The following is a 17,302-nucleotide window of genomic DNA, read 5'->3' as shown; positions in this document are numbered from 1 at the left end:
TTTCCTCAAGCAGAACTATGCACTGGCCCAGCTTTGTATCATCAGCAAACTTACTGAGGGTGCAGTCAATCCCCTCATCCAGATCATTTATGAGGATATTAAACAGAAGTGACCCCAACATTGAGCTCTGGGGAACACCACTAGTGACCAACCATCAACTGGATGAACTCCATTCACTACCACTCTCTGGGCCCAGCCATTCAGACAATTTTTCTACCTAAGAATGAGTATGACTGTCCAAGCCACGGGCAGCAAGTTTCTCCAGGAGGAAGCTGTGGGAGACTGTGTTTACTAAATTCTAGGTAGATAATATTCACAGCCTTTCCCTCATCCGCTAAGTGGGTCACCTTGTCGTAGAAGGAGATCAGGTTAGTCAAAAAGAACCTACATTCATAAAGCCATATTGACTGGGCCTGAACCCTTGGTTGTCCTGTATCATAGAAACATAGAATGGTAGGGGTTGGAATGGACCTCAAAAGATCTAGTCCAACCCCCCTGCTCAAGCAGGTCTGCCTAGATCAGGTCGCTCAGGAATGCATCCAGGCGGATTTTGAAAACTTCCAGAGAAATCGACTCCACAACCTCCCTGGGCAGCTTGTTCCAAGTGCTCCGTCATCCTTACAGTAAAGATTTTCTTTAAGTTTAACTGGAACTTTTTGTCTTATAGCTAATGTCCATTACCCCTAGTCCTGTCACTGGACAGTTGTGGTGGTTTAGCTCTTGCTGGGTGCCAGATGCCCACCAAGTCATTCTATTACTCCCCCTCCTAAACTGGATGGGGGAGAGAGAAATGTAACGAGAGATTCGTGAGTTGAGATAAGGACAGGGAGATTGCTCAGCAATTAGAATCGCAGGCAAAACAGACTCAACTTGGGGAGAAATGGTTTCATTTATTAATGAAAACAGAGTAAGGAAAGGAGAAATAAAATTGATTCTTAAAACATCTCCACCCTCCTCCCCTGTCAGTGGCGCAAGGGGATAGGGGATTGGGATTACGGTCAGTTCATTAACAGGTGGACTTTGCCACTGCTACTTCTTCTCAGGGGGAGGCCTCCTCACACTTCCCATTGCTTCAGTGTGGGATCCCTCCCACGGGAGACAGTCCTCCACGAACTTCTCCAACATGGGGCCTTCCCACGGGCAGTTCTTCATGAACTGCTTCAGCATGGGTTCTTCCCACAGAGGTACCTCCTCACATACTGCCCCAACGTGGGTCATCCATGGGGAAAACAGTCCTTCAGGTACAGATATTTATAAATGTAAATAAGATCACCCCTCAATCTCTTCTTCTCCAGACTAAACAACCCGAGTTCCTGCAGCCTTTTTGAGTTCCCTCCTCAGTCTCCTCTTCTCCAGGCTGAAATGATGACACTCAAGATGATCTGCTCCATAATCTTCCTCAGCACCAAGGTCAGACTGACAGGCTGTACTGGCCTGTAGTTGCCAGGATCCTCCTTCTTGCCCTTCTTTTAGATAGGTATTACATTTACCATCCTCCAGTCCACTGAGATCTCCCTGGTGAGCCAGGACTGCTGGTAGATGATAGAAAGTGGCTTGGTGACCACTTCTGCCAACTCCCTCAGTACCCTCAGATGGAACACATTCAGCCCCAGACTTGTGTGTATTTAAATGGAGCAGCAGGTCACACACCATTTCCCCTTGGACTAAGGGAACCTCATTCTGTCCTCTGCCCTTGTCTCTGGGCCAGGGGGCCCAGAGAACAACCGGTTTTACTGTTGAAGACTGAGGCAAAGAAAGCATTAAATACCTCAGCCTTTTCCTCATCCTTGGTCATTAAAGCATGGAAATTCTCCTTGGCCCTCTTTTTGTTGATAATTTATTTGTAGAAACATTTTGTATTTTCTCTTACAGAAATGGCCAGCTTAAGTTCTGATTGTACTTTGACCCTTCTAATTTTCTCCCTGTATAACTTCAGCACCTCCTTGTCGTCCTCTTGAGTTGTATGACCCTTCTTCCAAAAGTCATAAACTCTCTTCTTTTCTCCTGAGCTCCAGCATAAGTACCCTGTTCATCCAGGATGGTCTTCTGCCCCAGCGGCTCATCTTGAACGTGGGGACAGCTTGATCCTGCACCTTTAAGATTTCCTTCTTGAAGAATGTCCAGTTTTCTTGGACTCCTTTGCCCTTCAGGACATCCTCCCAAGGGAACCAACTTCCTCAACAGGTCAAAGTCTGCCCTCTGGAAATCTAAGGTAGCAGTTCTTCTGATTCCCCTCCTTGCTTCTTTGAGGATCAGGAACTCAATCATTTCATTATCACTTTGCCCAAGACGACCTTCAACCATCACATCTCCCACAAGCCCTTCTGTGTTTAGAAACACTAGGTCCAGCAAGGTGCCTTCCTTGTAGGCTCCTTCACCACCTGTTTGAGGAAATTATCTTCCATCCACTCCTGGAACCTCCTGGACTTTTTCCGCTCTGCTGTGTTGTATATCCAGTAGGTATCTGGTAATTGGAAATCCCCCATGAGAACAACGCCTAACAATTGCAAGACTTTTCCCAGCTGCCTATAGAATATTTCATCGACCTCCTCATCCTGGTTGAGCGGTTATGTTGGCTTTGTGTGAAGCCATTTCTGGTAACGGGGAAGGTGCTGTAATGGTGGCTCCTGTAAGAAGTTTCTCAAAACTTTCCCCAGCTCTAAGTGAGACCCACCTCTGGAGCTGAGCCAATTGTGATCACTTTTTTTAAGAAGAAGCCAGAAGAGGAGGGTTGTTCTTTTCTGGGACATGGTAAAAGGAGTTGGATGAGAAAGATGCAACCACGTGGACCCCAAGGTCAGTGAGGGAAGAGAGGGGGAGATATACTCCAGCATGGACCCCCATGCAACCTGTGGTGAGATGGCAGGCTGTCCCCCTTGCAACCCATAGAGGGTAATGGTGAAGCTGAGATATATTGGCAGCTTGTGGAGGACCCCAAGCCAGGGGTGGTGACTGTGCCCAGAGGAGGATGAGACTTTGTGGTGAGGCAGCATTGGAGCAGAACATCCCTGGAGTTCTGTTGACTGCAGAGTCGTCCCATGCTGGAGTAATTTGTGAAGAGTTCTTGGGAAGGACTAACTCCAGAGAGATTTGTTAAGGACTGTATCCTCTGGGAGGACCCCCGTATTGGAGCAGAGGAAAAATGCGAGGAGTCCTCCTCCTCTGATAAGAAAGAAGCATCAGAGACAATTTGTGAGGGACTGACTGAAACCCCTATTCCCTGCACTGCTGAAGAGGGAGGAGGTAGAGATATTGGGAGCAGGTAGCTGAGCCTGGGAAGAGAAGTGAGGTGGAGGAAAGAAATCTTAAAGTGCTGGTTGTATTTTTCTCATTATCCTGCTGTGATTTTGCTTTCTGTCTGTTCTGTTTCTATTTGGTAGTAGATTAAACAGTTCTTATTTTCCTCCCCCAGTATAGTAGTCGAGTCTGTTTTGCCCAGAACCATAATTGGTGAGCAAGCCCTCCCTGTCCCTGTCTCAGTTCACAATGTCTTTGGTTATCATTTCTTCTCCCATCTCACTGGGGCCTCTGCCATCCTATGATAGATGTGTGTGTGGGAGACTGAGGAAACAGCTACATGGTGCTTTGTTTGCTGACTGGACTTGCACCATAACAGCATTCTATAAGAGATTCCTACTATGATATTGGCCTTGTTGTCTTTTCCCCCTGATTCTTACCCATAAACACTTGACCCTATCATCACCAGCATTAACCTCTAAACAATCAAGACACTCCCTAACATAAAGGGCTACCCCCCTGCCTCTCCTCTCTTCTGAAGAGCTTGTAGCCATCCAGTGCAGCATTCCAGTTGTGTGAATCATCCCACTATGTTTATGTAATGACAACTATGTCATACTTCCCTTGGTGTACAATGGCTTCCAGCTCTTCCTGTTTGTTGCCCATGCTGTGTGCATTGGTGTAGATGCACTTCAGATTGATTACTGTTCCAGCCATCTTTTGTGGGGGAGATGTCCTAACACCTATATGGCCAACACATTAATCCTTGCATTCCTGCTGCCACAATGATCTCCATCTTCTGCCTCCCCTGAGATGGTAGACTGAAGGATGTCTGCAGCAGACCATCTCTCATATGCCAGCGTGCTGCCCCCAGTGCTCTGTCAAGCCTGATTTTGTCCCTTTACCACTTCAGGTCTAGTTTAAAGCTTTCTCAATGAGCCCTGCTAACTCTTGTGCCAGGATCCTTTTCTCTCTTTAGAAATCGAAGGTCGTGAGCAAAACACCCAGTGAATTGCAATGTGGAAAGATTGGAGATATAAGAATTATTAGAGAAGCAAAACCTGTTGACAGCAGTGCTGGGATGCAGCTCTAGGTAACTTCTTTAGAGAAGGTGCATTAATATAGACAACTAACAAGTTCAGCTAGACTGAGCACATAAAATTTTCATTTAGTGGTTTGGGGCAGGGAGTGGAGGGTGTTGTTGGTGTTGAATGCAAGGAGGACTGAAAAATTGCTTGTGTCATGTTTACTTTACAAAGGACATTAAATGTGTTCTTTGTATTTTGAAGCTAAATATTATACACTGTTCAGTGGCATGTGTGAGCTTTCCACCTCCAATTTGTTAGTGGATTGTCAGTACGATCTGTGAACTTTGTTTTTCTAAAGCACTATGTTTCATTGCCTTTTGCATAAAAATTACATAACTTGAATGCCAAGTTTTCTGAGTTTTCTGAGCTTTCTAGATGGGGGCAAGAGTAGATTATATGGAATTTTAAAAAAATTAAGAACTTGCTTCAGAATATGTCAGGTACTGTGTATGTTTTATGACCCATTTGACAGTGTGATAACACTATTGATACCATAAAAGCCGGTCTGAGTAAACTCTCCAAGACTCAGTTCGGAGTTTTAAAAAGCAGGCATTCTTTTATTCAAAGCTGCAGCAATGGAGACACATGGGGATATAAGTGTGTCTGTCTTATCACACTAAGACAGCTATCTTTATTAAGTGATTTACATATTCATTCTATTTCTCAGAAATATACATGCATATTAATTTTAGTTCCTGGTAATTATTTACATACACCCAACCCCTTGCTCCATTATTTAAGTCAGGGGTCTTCTGGGGGTCTCTGGTGGTCATTTTGGAGTGTCCTCTGTTTGACCCTAAGGTGGTTAGTCCATATGGTTTGCCTTAAAAGGAGTTATTTTTCACAAAGACATTGTTAGTTGTTGATGTATCTTTTTCTAAGTTATTATCTCCTCCCCTTGTCTTCCCTTCCTTCTCTCTTCTGGATTAGCTCATTAGTACTTATTTACGTCTTATAACATTCATGTTAGTCCCTCTTGAATGTGATTAGGAAAATCATGTCTATTTCAAAAATGCTCATTATAATCCTTTAAGGAATAGATAGCTTCTGTTGCAGTGGTCATCCTCAATGAGACTCTATAATAGATATTAACTTGTATTATGTTTTTGTATTAATTTGTGAAACATCTTTTGTTGATGCACTTAGAAAAACTAAGTGCTCAACTGAACAAACCATTGCCTAATATAACTAATATAACTAATATAACTAATATATGCCTAATAACTAATATAACACATTTCTGCTCCTAAAGAAGTGGCAAGTTCAGAGAATTTAACATAGGCTGGGAGTTTCCTTTACTGAATTTTGGGTCCATTAACATTGTCATAGCCTGGTCCTGCTAAAAATAATTGCTTGGGTTTAAGTTGACAAGACTCAACTATATGATAAGTTGATCACCATCAGCTGTATGATAGTGATAGATTAGTGCTGCTAGACAGAGTCCTACTGCTGTTTTTGGGAGAGGAATGAGAGTGCCATGGTGGAAATTATGAACCATTTCCTCTATAGCCTGATTCAGACCCTGTGTGTAAATTTTTAATTATTATGGCTCAAAGATATTTCAAAGAATTCACAAAACTTTTGCATGAGAAGTGTGAATATAGTGTCTTTTGGAGCCAATGCACTTTAATTATTTGGAAGGGCAGGGAAGGTTGTGGTCTTTTTCTAGCCTTTTCACTTAGGAGAGCACAAAGTGGTTTGAGTCATGTGTCAGATAATGCTTTAGCCCAGACTGTAATTTAAAAACCACCAACCCATATTTAACACAGAATCACAGAATGGTTGGGGTTGGAAGGGACATCTAGAGATCATCTAGTCCAACCCCCCTGCCGAAGCAGCTCCACCTAGATCAAGTCGCACAGGAACGCATCCAGGAGGGTTTTGAAAACCTCCAGAAAAGGAGATTCCACACTCCCCCTGGGTAGCATGTTTCAGTGCTCCATTACCCTTAAAGAAGTTTTTCCTTATGTTTATCTGGAACTTTTTTGTGTTCCAGCTTTTGTCCATTACCCCTTGTTCTGTCACTGGACACTACAGAAAAAAGTATTGCCCCATCCCAGACCAGATAGCTAATTGAAACAGTTCTATAACAGTGTTCTTGAACCAAATTAAGTCACTAGAGGTTATTAAATTCAGAAAAATGGAGATGTGTATTGAGGACCTTGCACAAAGAAAACTTACAGAAAAATGCTCATCCATGGAAGTGAGGTGTGGGAACATCATGCTCCATGAGTCTGCTTCAGCTCAGCTACCAGCAGAATTCAGGCATGGTCCCTGTACAATGTCATTTGGATGAGGGGAAACGGAGGAAATAGGGAAGGAAGGGTATGACTGTGATTCCTGCCTGCACATCTCCTGTTGGCAGTGCCTTGGTGAGGAATCCAGACTATACCCATGTTATGTCAAAAGCAGGGTCATTTACCCGGTATGTGAAATGCCAATGTACACAGCAGAGGTACTTTATTGTATATTTACGCAGATATGGGTGCTAGGTGGTAATCCACAAAGCTAGCACACCCCAACAGCCTCTCTTTTTGGTTAATTTTAACTAGATATGAACATTTAGACAGCCGTTGTCATAAAAGATATATTAGCAATATACATATGTTACTTGTGCTGTTAGGTGAGATTTGGGATACCAGTTAAGGTTCTTTTTCCTTTTTGTCCCTCAACAGGCCTTAAGAGGCTGAGACTGTATAAAAACATTAACTTTGCAAAATTGTCAAATTGTGACTGAAATGGAGGTTTGAAACAATCAATGGAGGAGAAAACGGATGGATTTAGGAGGTTGGGAGATTTAAGAAAAGAGAAGAGAAGAGAAAGTGCAAGGTGGAGACCCAGGCGAGAGCAGATGTGTAAAGGACCATGCTGTGTTTCACCCTTAAGTGAGTGTCTAGCAACAGCAGGACAGTTGGCTTGTGCTTTTGGAGCTGTGCAGCTCTTGGGCTCCTGGAGAGTGGCTCAGGATGGGTGCTGAAGTGTGGTCTCTGGGGCTGGCTCAGAGGCGGCAGGCAGGTGGGATGTGCTCACATTAGAGGGGTGGATTTGTCTAACAGTGCTTTGGGAGGAGGTGCACACTGTAGTGTGTGGATGTGAGAATAACCACACTGGGCTTGTCCTGCAGAGCTGCTGGGGAACTGTGTCAGTGCACAGATGTGCACCCAGTTGAGCTTGGTTGGACAGCATGGCCTGGTGGAGACACCTGCAGGGGCCACTATGGGTGGATGTGGGCCGCGGGCTGCAAGCTACAAACAAGTTAAAATTGTGTGGTTTTCGGGGAGTTCATTGAAGTGTTAAATGTAATTAAAATGTTTCTTACTGTGTGTTTTGGTGGAACATGAGTCAGCAGTGTGCCCAGGTGGCCAAGAAGGCCAATGACATCTTGGCCTGGATCAGGAATAGTGTTGTCAGCAGGAGTAGGGAGGTGATCATTCCCCTGTACTCGGCTTTGGTGAGTGTCGTAGTTTGGCCCAGCCAGCACAGCAGCACCATGACAGTCTCTCACTCGGTGCTCCCATTCACCCCCACCCTCGTTAGGATGGCAGAGGACCCAGCAAAATGGGAGTAAAAAGATAAGCAAGGTTGTTGTGGATTGAGACAAGGGCAGGGAAGGCTCGCTGCCAATTACGGTTCTGAGTAAAACAGATTCCAGTATTCGACTTAGAGAGGAAAATAGGAAAGTTTATTCTACTACCTACATTAAACAGAATGAAATAAAAGCAAAAAGGGAGTAAGATGAGAAAATGACAACCAGCACTTTAAGCTATCCCTCCCCCATCCCTCCTTTCTTCTCGGGCCCAGCTCACTGCTCCCGGTATCTCTACCTCCTCCCCCATCAACGGCTCAGGGGGACAGGGAATGGGGGATGTGGTCAATCTCTCACAGGTGGTCTCTGCCTCTTCTCTCTTCTCAGATGAGGACGACTCCTTGCATTTTTCCCCTGCTCCAATATGGGGTACCTGCCCCAGGACACAGTCCTTAACGAACTTCTCTGGTGTGAGTTGTTCCCAGTAGCTGCGGCTTCTGCTGATACAGGGTCCTTCACATGGGACGCAGTCCTTGATAAATATCTCTGTCATGGATTCTTTGCCATGGTTGCAGTTTCTGCAGTTATAGGGTCCCTCTCTTGGGACAAGGCCTCTTCTGAGCATAAGTTTAATGAGCTGCTTTGTTGTGAGTTCCTTCCTACAGTTACAGCTGTGGATATTGGGTCCCTTCCTTGGGACATGGCCTGCTCTGGCCATAGTGATAAAGGGTCCCTCCCTCAGGACACGGCCTCTTCCAGCCATAGTTTTAAAGAAGAAAATCACTGCCCCTGGCTCAGGGTCTGTAGTGAAGTGATTGGGTTCCTCCCACGGGACATGGTCTCCTCCGACCATAGTCACTGTCCCTGGCTCGGGGCCTTTAATGAAGTGAATCACTGCCCCTGATCCAGGGTCAGCTTTAGCAACATGAGACTCTGCCCCTGATATGGGGTCATTATCAAACTGAGTCTCTATCGCAGATGTGGAGTCTTTAACAAAAAGAAAACAAATCACAGTTTCACCAGTCCTCTCTGTAGAATGCAGGAGAGTCTCTGCTCCAGCACACGTCCTCCTCTCTTTTATCACTGACCTTGGAGTCTGCATGGTTTTTTCTCTCACTGTTCCTACTCCTTGCACCACCACCAGCCAGAAACGAAGAAGGGACAGAAGAAGGAAGAAAAAGGAAAAAAAAGGAGGAAGAAGCCTCCTCTTCCGGCTTCTTCTTAAAAAGTGATTGTGGAGGCGTTTAATTGACTCAGCCCCAGAAGTGGGTCTGACTCAGAGCTGGGGAGAGTTTTGAGCAACTTCTTACAGAAGCCATCTTTACAGCCCCTTCCCCCTTACCAGAAATGGCTGTCATGTCAAACCATGACAGTGAGGCCACACCTTGAATACTGTGTCCAGTTTTGCGCCCCTCTCTACAAGAAGGACATTGAGGTGCTGGAGGGGATACAAGAGGTGGGCTACCAAGCTAGTAAAGGATTTGGAGCACGTCTCCTATGAGGAACAGCTGAGGGATCTGGGGCTGTTTAGTCTGGAGTAAAGAAGGCTCAGGGGAGACCTTATTGCTCTCTACAACTACCTGAAAGGATGTTGTAGCGAGGTGGGGGTCGGTCTGTTCTCCCTAGTAACAAGCAATAGAACAAGAGGAAACGGCCTCAAGTTGTGCCAGGGGAGGTTCAGGCTGGATGTTAGGAGGATTTTCTTTACTGAAAGGATTGTCAGGCATTGAAACAGTCTTCCCAGGGAGGTGGTGGAGTCACCATCCCTGGAAGTGTTTAAGAGATGGTTGGATGTTGTACTTAGGGAAATGATCTAGTGGTTGATAGGACTAGGACAAATGCAGAACTTGATGATCTTAATGGTCTCTTCCAGCTGAAACAACTCTATTGTATTCTATTCTATAAAGCTTTACATTTACATTTTTTTCCTTTGGGGAGATAACAAAGCATTTTTTAGATTTCTTTTTTACTGTATCACCTGTATTTCTCTAATGCGATGGAGGAAGGAATTGCTTGTTCATGCTATGGTTCATTAAAGGAGGATGTTAGAGGAGCAGTTGCATTGGGAAACCCCAATGTTTAGAAACCCCAATTCTTGGGTTGACCTGCTTCTGCAGGGGGGTTGGACTAGATGATCTCTAAAGGTCCCTTTCAATCCTACCATTCTATGATTCTATGTCATAGTTTCACCTGGGATAGAATTAATTTTCCTCCTAGTATTTGCTACAGAACTATGTTTTGGGTTCATGCTGAAGAGAATGTTGATAACTCGGGGATGTTTTGGTTATTGCTGAGCAGGGCTTGCACAACATCAAGGCTCTTCCTGCTTCTCACACTGCCCTGCCAACAACTAGGCTGGGGGTACACAAGAAGCTGGGAGGGACTGACTTGCAGAAACAAACTCTATAACTCAAAGAATTATAAAGAAGATATGTTTATTTGGCGCTGGGCGCACGGGGGATTGCTCCACCACAAACGTGCCCACCCGACTTGGCAACTTGCTTGACTTATATTTGTTACAAAGTTACAAAATCATATGATGACAATATCCGCCTAGACAAAGACACAACCTGTCCCTGATTTCGCTTGTAAATTAGGTCTTTTTTTCCTTTCATTTGCGTGGTGTCTCCCGGTGATGGCCGGTGATGGTCTTTGGGGCCTTGGGAGATGAAGGCTGATAAGTCCTGAGGCTTTCTCACCCCTGATCTTTGCACAATTTTAGATATCACTTGGTCCCTTGCAGAACCAGTTTCTGCTCCCAAGGAAGTTGGAGGACCCGGGAGGTATTGTATGAGGAGATAAGCGTGACCTTTTTACAGCTTGTGTGAATTTTGTCCCATCTGAAAAATAAGCTTTATACTATTGTGATAAGTTGGTATAAGGTTTATTAGTACATGTTAGTATAAAGCTCTACATCAGGACCATGGCCAGGACAGCTGACCCCAAGTAGCCAAAGGGCTATTCCATACCATAGGAAATCATGCCCAGTATATAAACTGGGGGGAGTTGGCCAGGAGGGGCAGATCGTTACTTGGACATTAATCAGTGGGTGGTGAGCGATTATATTGTATCATTTGTTTTTATGATTTTTTTTTTTCCTTTGGGTTTTATTTCCCCCTGTCACTGAAAATCGTAACCAAGAAATCTCACTAAATCAAAGGATAGTTTAGAAAGCCGATATTGGTTTATTACAGCACTGGATGCATGAGAGACAAAAGCACACTCATTATATACACGAAGAAAATGAATATTCATATTGATGCTGTGAAGAAGCCAGTCAGGACTCAATAGCCGATGTGACTGTTAAGCAGGTATTCTTTATTGTAGCACTGGGGAACACGGGGGATTTCTCCACCAAACAAGCCCACCTCAGCCTTTGGATTTTCAGTTTATATTTACAGCAAATATGAATATTCATCACATTTCCAGGAAAGGGCCCACCCATAGTCCCATCTTGGTCCACCCAAGTTATGCCTCCATCACACTTCTTTCGGTGTCCTCTCACTTCCTTCAGTGGTCATTAGGGTTCGCTGTTGGATTAAGATTCAAACTTTCCTTGCAATATATCTTTTACTCATGGGTCCTTGGACAGGATGAAAACTGACCTAAAAGCTCTGCCATCCCAGATAACAGTTTTGTTTAGGGCTGGTCAGGCCTTGTAATTATCAGTGGTATACAATGTTCAAATGTAGAACTAACATAATAGCTTCACCATAATAATTTTGTTTAGGTACATACCAACCTTGAAACTATCAGCACTAAGCAATAATTATGTTACAAGAAATAGCTGTGTCATTCTAATAGCTCTGTTTGTGGGCTTACAAGACTAGCAGTTTCATAAAACTGTATGTGTGATTTTCTAACTAATATTGTAAGTTTTAATAAGCAAGCTTCCATAACCTAAACTTATCTATCTACCTATGAATCAATATAAATCTAATGCATATGTTTTATACATTGCAAAACTGCCTCTATGCAAGGCTACTGAATTTTGGGAAAGGTCTCTAGTGGTCATTTTGATGTAGACTTTAACTCAGTTTGACCATATGTGGTCACAACTCACAACTTGACAATTTCTGCTTTTGTAACTCAGTGAGCAGAACCACTATTCTCAGTACTGATTGACATACAAATTCCCCCTTTAGCACACAGAATTGCTTATCTTATTTGTACTAAGTTTACACCAAGGGGGGTCTTTTCTTCTGTTTGGAGGAGGGTCTATTCTTCACTAAGACTTGCTTATCTGTCAAAGGGGATCTGATCTTCCATTGTTTGTATCTTTGATATCACCTCTCTCTGATATATTTATTTTCATTAGTATAATAATAATATATTATTATTGTTGTTATATTTTATTTCATTTTAATTATTAAACTGTTCCTATCTCAACCCATGAGTTTTACTTTTTTTGCCGATTCTCCTTCCCATCCCACTAAGTGAGCAAGTGATTGGGTGGTGCTTAGTTGCTGGCTGGAGTTAAACCATTACAGGACAAAAAAATCCATGTGAAATCCAGTGTGTGTCACATGTGAAATCCATGTGACATACACTGCTCTGCTCTTCCAATTGCTCCTTGCTACTGTGTGTAGGAAATAGGATAAAAAATGACAGATGACATTAAAAAAATGCACTAGACTACATATTTGAGAAGGAAAATCCTTATTCTAAGTGAAAGTTTACTGGTTTTATTGTACTTTATGGGGGCTTGCTGGCTTTGGATCTTTCACTGGAGAAGTCATAGCAATGGCACCTTAACTCCAGCTTAATAGCCTGTGTTAGCAATTGTTTTAAAAATAATGATTTGTATTAAATTGCAGTCAATTTAATTTTAGTTGAATTACCAACTGATTGTATGCCCATAAGAAATAGATATCAGAATACAATTTTAGGGGGCTTCCCTCCTAAGCCAGGACATTTAATGTTGCATCAGCCTATAAGGGTGACAATCAAGCTTTTGTGGAGTACACCTCAGGAAACATTCCTGAGTCATTCCTGAGTGCTGTGGCTTTCACATGATATTTTATTTATTTACTACTCAATTTTCTGTTCACTGAGTTTTTCACTTGTACACTGACTGTCCCGTTAGAGCTTGCACTAGTAGATCAAATCTGAACCAGTTTACAGTATGTGGCCAGGAATCATCTTCTATTTATCACTTTTGTTTTGTTGATTTTTTTTTTTTTTAAATCCTCTTCTTCCTGCCTCTATATGCATTTCTTAGTGCAGGGGTTAAAATAACTTCTGGAAAAATTTTAGATCTGTTAATTGATTATTTGCATTTCCTTTCTAGGCCGAATTCACCAAGCTATGGTAACATCCCTAAATGAAGATAATGAAAGCGTAACTGTTGAATGGATTGAAAATGGAGATACTAAAGGCAAAGAGGTAAACATAATTATTTTAGAACTTTTTAAAAAAATGTGTAATCTACATGAATATTGCTTTGGAATTTACACTGGAAACAAAGAAGAAATATAAATCTTAATTTACTTCATGATTCTTTGATTACAGACTATTTTGTATGGGAGTTATTGGGCAAATGGTGGTTTCTGTTGTATTAAATTTAACTTCCTGAGCTCTGTGTCATAGCTTTTAAATAGTGCTTTTCATCTTTTAATTTTGAATCAGATTACAAAGGCTGACCTTGTTACCCCTTTTTACATGTAGAAAACTAAATTTTTGAGAGGGAGAATGACTTGCAGTTCAGATAGGAAACCAGTGAGAGCTGGACAAGAAATCTTTTGGTGCTTGTATTATTAAGGAATTGAACTACTGCTTATTTATTTATTTATTTGAGGCAATAATTTTCCATCTTTACTTTCCTTACGAAACTGTGGCTCTGTGTATTCAGGTATGCTTTGCTATCCTCTCTTCCTGTAAGTTTTGGTCTCTGTTAGCCAGTTTCAGTTGAGATTTGGAGAAGCAGCTCAGAAATAATTACACTTCACCAGTTTTATGAAAACACAGGAGAAAAAAAAAAAAGTTATGAGAATGTCCTGGTGATTTCATCAGCTGACACACAGAATCTCTGCAGTAGTGAGATCTTTGAAAGGTCCAGGCAGAGAAAATGGCAGTCTATAGAGATCAAAGCTATTTAAAGGAATGTTACAGAATGTCTTTCATATTCTGCACTAATTTTCAAATTACTGCAGTAATGCTAGCTACTTCTGTTTTAATTTAATCACTTTACAAAATTATGAATATCTATTAGTTATTTTTAATTAATCTCTTTTCTGAAGGATGTATTTTCAACTAATATGAAGACCAAAGATTACATTGTTTTAGTGAACATAAAATTCTATAAATCAGGTTATAGAATTAACAAATTGTGGGGTAAAACCATTAAATATATTTATTGCTTGTTCTCAAACATAACAGGAGAAATGGAGAGGGTAAATATTGGTCTAATACTCATAAATGCATTTTATATTATTTTACACAGATTGACATGGAGAACATATTTTCACTTAACCCAGATCTTGCACCTGATGAAGATATTGAACCTAGTCCGGAGACACCACCACCACCTACTCCAACAGCCAAAGTAAACAAAATCGTGAAGGTTGGTAATACCCATGCAACATGTTCATATTAAACTTACAGTACTAGTGTACATGTTTTTATACTTGAATTTTTAAATCTAACTTTTGCATCTGTGGAGCAACTTGGTAACTGTGTTCCTTTCTTTTTCCTACAGTGAATAGGGGTTTCTAAAAAAATTCTAAGAACAATTTTGACTGAGTGGGAGTTGGGGACTAATATTTATATAACTAAATATATTTCAAAGAAAAGTATAGAAGAGGTTTTGGAGGTTGTTTTGAAACAGTACATATAGTTCAAGCAGTGTTCACCCTAGGCTTTTAAAGGAAGGATTTGGTAACAGTCACCTCTGTATTGCTGATGTTATGTCACTGGAAAGAAGCACAGGTGGGACTGCAGTTTATTTTTTCAATAATAAGGGGATCAAATAACAGAGATTTCTTTCTTTATAGAGTCGACGAACTGTGGCACCTATTAAGAATGACACTTCTGCCAGAGACAGCAGAGGTAAATGTCATCTGTTTCCATTTCAAGGAAGTAAAAAAAAAAAAGAACATTTTAGTCTCCTGCTTATCTAATATTCCTTAATAGTTCTGCATTTCTAATTTAGTATATATGCATGTGACATGTAAAAGTCATGATATATCATTCCTAGAATTACTCCTATGTATATTTAAAATGCATACTGTATGAATAGTATTTTATGTGCAACATTAAGCAATATAGCATTAGGAAAATGTTGTATTTAATGTTGTATAAATCTGGTAAGAGATGAATCCCCTTGCTTTCTAACCAGTCCTCAGAGATTAGAGGGGCCAGGGGAGTCTGGACTTACCTCTTAATAGGTAAGCCAATTATTGCTGTGACTATAGGCCTGACACCAGATGCGTGAATAGCCTGTCTGCTGCAGGACTGGACACATTATAATAAAGCCGTCAGGTACACAAATGGTATGGTTTATTCAGTGTGCAACATATGCAGATTCTTTGAGATTGCTGGTGATAAATGCACTAAGCTGCAGGATAGCTACAACTCTCAAAATACAATCACAAGCATAATCTTCTGGGGAATCACTCAACATAGTCATAAATCTTACCAAAAGACGCCTCTTCTGGGGAGAATGAGGAAAACAAACCCCTTGATCTGTCAAATTCTCATCCCCAAATTAGGTATGAAATCAGAGTAATATTTATACCTCGTTATCTACTATTGGGTATAAGTGTGTGAGTAGGACTGTGGTCAAACTATTGTTCTTTACAAAACTGTCATTCCTTGCAAAATTGTCAAAAAACAGCTTTATCAGCAGTTGCTCAAAATAGCTCTTGGTATCTTGCACAAAACACTTTCTTGATACCTTGTGTGAAACGGAAGAACTAAACTCCATGTTTTTTCTGGACACTAGATGTTTATTAGCAATATTGATCTATTTGTTTTTCCCACAGTTTTGTGCTTCCAACAAAAAGTTAAGCTGAATAAACTGAAGGTGCAAAAGCCTGAAGTTAATTAATTATGCTACATTAAATCATGCATATGTTACTGAATTTCGAGAAAGGTCTCTAGTGGTCTCTGGTGGTCGTTTGAGATAGAATTTAACTTAGTTTGTCCATATATGGTCACAATTCACAACTTTTCTATTCCTGCAACTTCTGCAATTTCTGCTTTTGTAATTTAGTCAGCAGAACCAGGATGCTCGGTATTCATTGGCACCCAAATTACATTTAACAGGTAGACTTGCTTATCTTATTTGTGCAAAGTTTACACCAAGGAGTCTTTTCTTCCTTTCATTCTATACTAACTACGCAAAGAGGGTCTATTTCTCACAAAGACCTGCTTATCTTACCTGTCAAAGGGGGTCTGTTTTTCCATTCTTGGTATCTTTGGGATCAATTCACCCCTTTGGAAGTAGTTAGATTTTCTTGCTACTTCCATATATTTCTCTTGATTATTCTCTTAGAACAATTTATGCAGATTCCTAAAATAATTATAATTACATAAATTATTTCATCTAAAAATGTGACCAACCACTCTAAAAAGCCATCCACTTAATTCTTGGAAGATTTTGTTGAACCAATTATTTTCCACTGTATCATTGATTGCTCTACTGTCTTCTGATACTTCTCTCATTTTGTCTAATTGTTTTTGTAAGTTATCAGTGATATTTGGGATGTAGACGCAGCAGTGTTCTCTGTCTAACTATCATAGAATCATACAATGGTAGAGTGGGAATCTTGATGGCCCTGTGCTGGACTCTCTCCATCACTTCCCTGTCCCTCTTGAGCTGAGGAGCCCAGAACTGGACACAGTACTCCAGATGAGGCCTCACCAGGGCAGAATAGAGGGGGAGAAGAACCTCCCTTGACCTGCTGCCCACACTCTTAATGCATCCCAGAATGCCACTGGCCTTCTTGGCCACAAGGGCACATTGCTGGCTCATGTTTAGTTTATTATCAAATCAGGACTCCCAGATCTCTCTGCAGAGCTGCTCTCCAGCAGTTCAATGGCCAGCCTGTACTGGTGCATGGGCTTGTTCCTCCCCAGGTGCAGGACTCTGCACTTGTCCTTGTCGAACCTTGGGAGGTTCCTCTCTGCCCAACTCTCAATCTGTTTGAGATCCCGCTGAATGGCAGCACAGCCTTCTGGGGAATCAGCCAGTCCTCACAGTTTGGTGTCATCAGCAAACTTGTTGAGGGTATCCTCAGTCCCCTCATCCAGGTTGTTGATGAAGATGTTGAACAAGACTGGCCCCAGAACCGATCCCTGTGGAACTCCACTGGCCACAGGCCTCCAATTCGATTCTGTTCCATTGATCACCACCCTCTGGGCTCTGTCATTCAGACAGTTCTCGATCCACCTCACTGTTCACTCATCCAAGCCACACTGCCTGAGCTTTCCTATGAGGATGTTATGGGAG

The 17,302-nt window shown here is 41.9% G+C and overlaps 1 protein-coding gene across 3 annotated transcripts in view; it reads left to right on the top strand.

Moving 5' to 3' along the window:
• LOC133628483 (kinesin-like protein KIF2A) overlaps positions 1-17,302 on the top strand; it is a 102,020-nt gene that overhangs the window by 9,114 nt on the left and 75,604 nt on the right. For all 3 annotated transcript variants that reach the window (XM_062016695.1, XM_062016693.1, XM_062016694.1), the window contains exons 2-4: positions 13,142-13,236; positions 14,294-14,413; positions 14,844-14,898. In XM_062016695.1, the coding sequence (XP_061872679.1) occupies positions 13,142-13,236; positions 14,294-14,413; positions 14,844-14,898 (270 nt within the window). The remainder of the gene's footprint in view (positions 1-13,141; positions 13,237-14,293; positions 14,414-14,843; positions 14,899-17,302) is intronic.

The sequence above is a fragment of the Colius striatus genome, chromosome W (genome assembly GCF_028858725.1).
Source record: "Colius striatus isolate bColStr4 chromosome W, bColStr4.1.hap1, whole genome shotgun sequence".
Lineage (NCBI taxonomy): Eukaryota > Metazoa > Chordata > Aves > Coliiformes > Coliidae > Colius > Colius striatus.
Note: the sequence above shows the minus strand (reverse complement) of the source record. Positions and strands in the feature narration are given on the sequence as shown.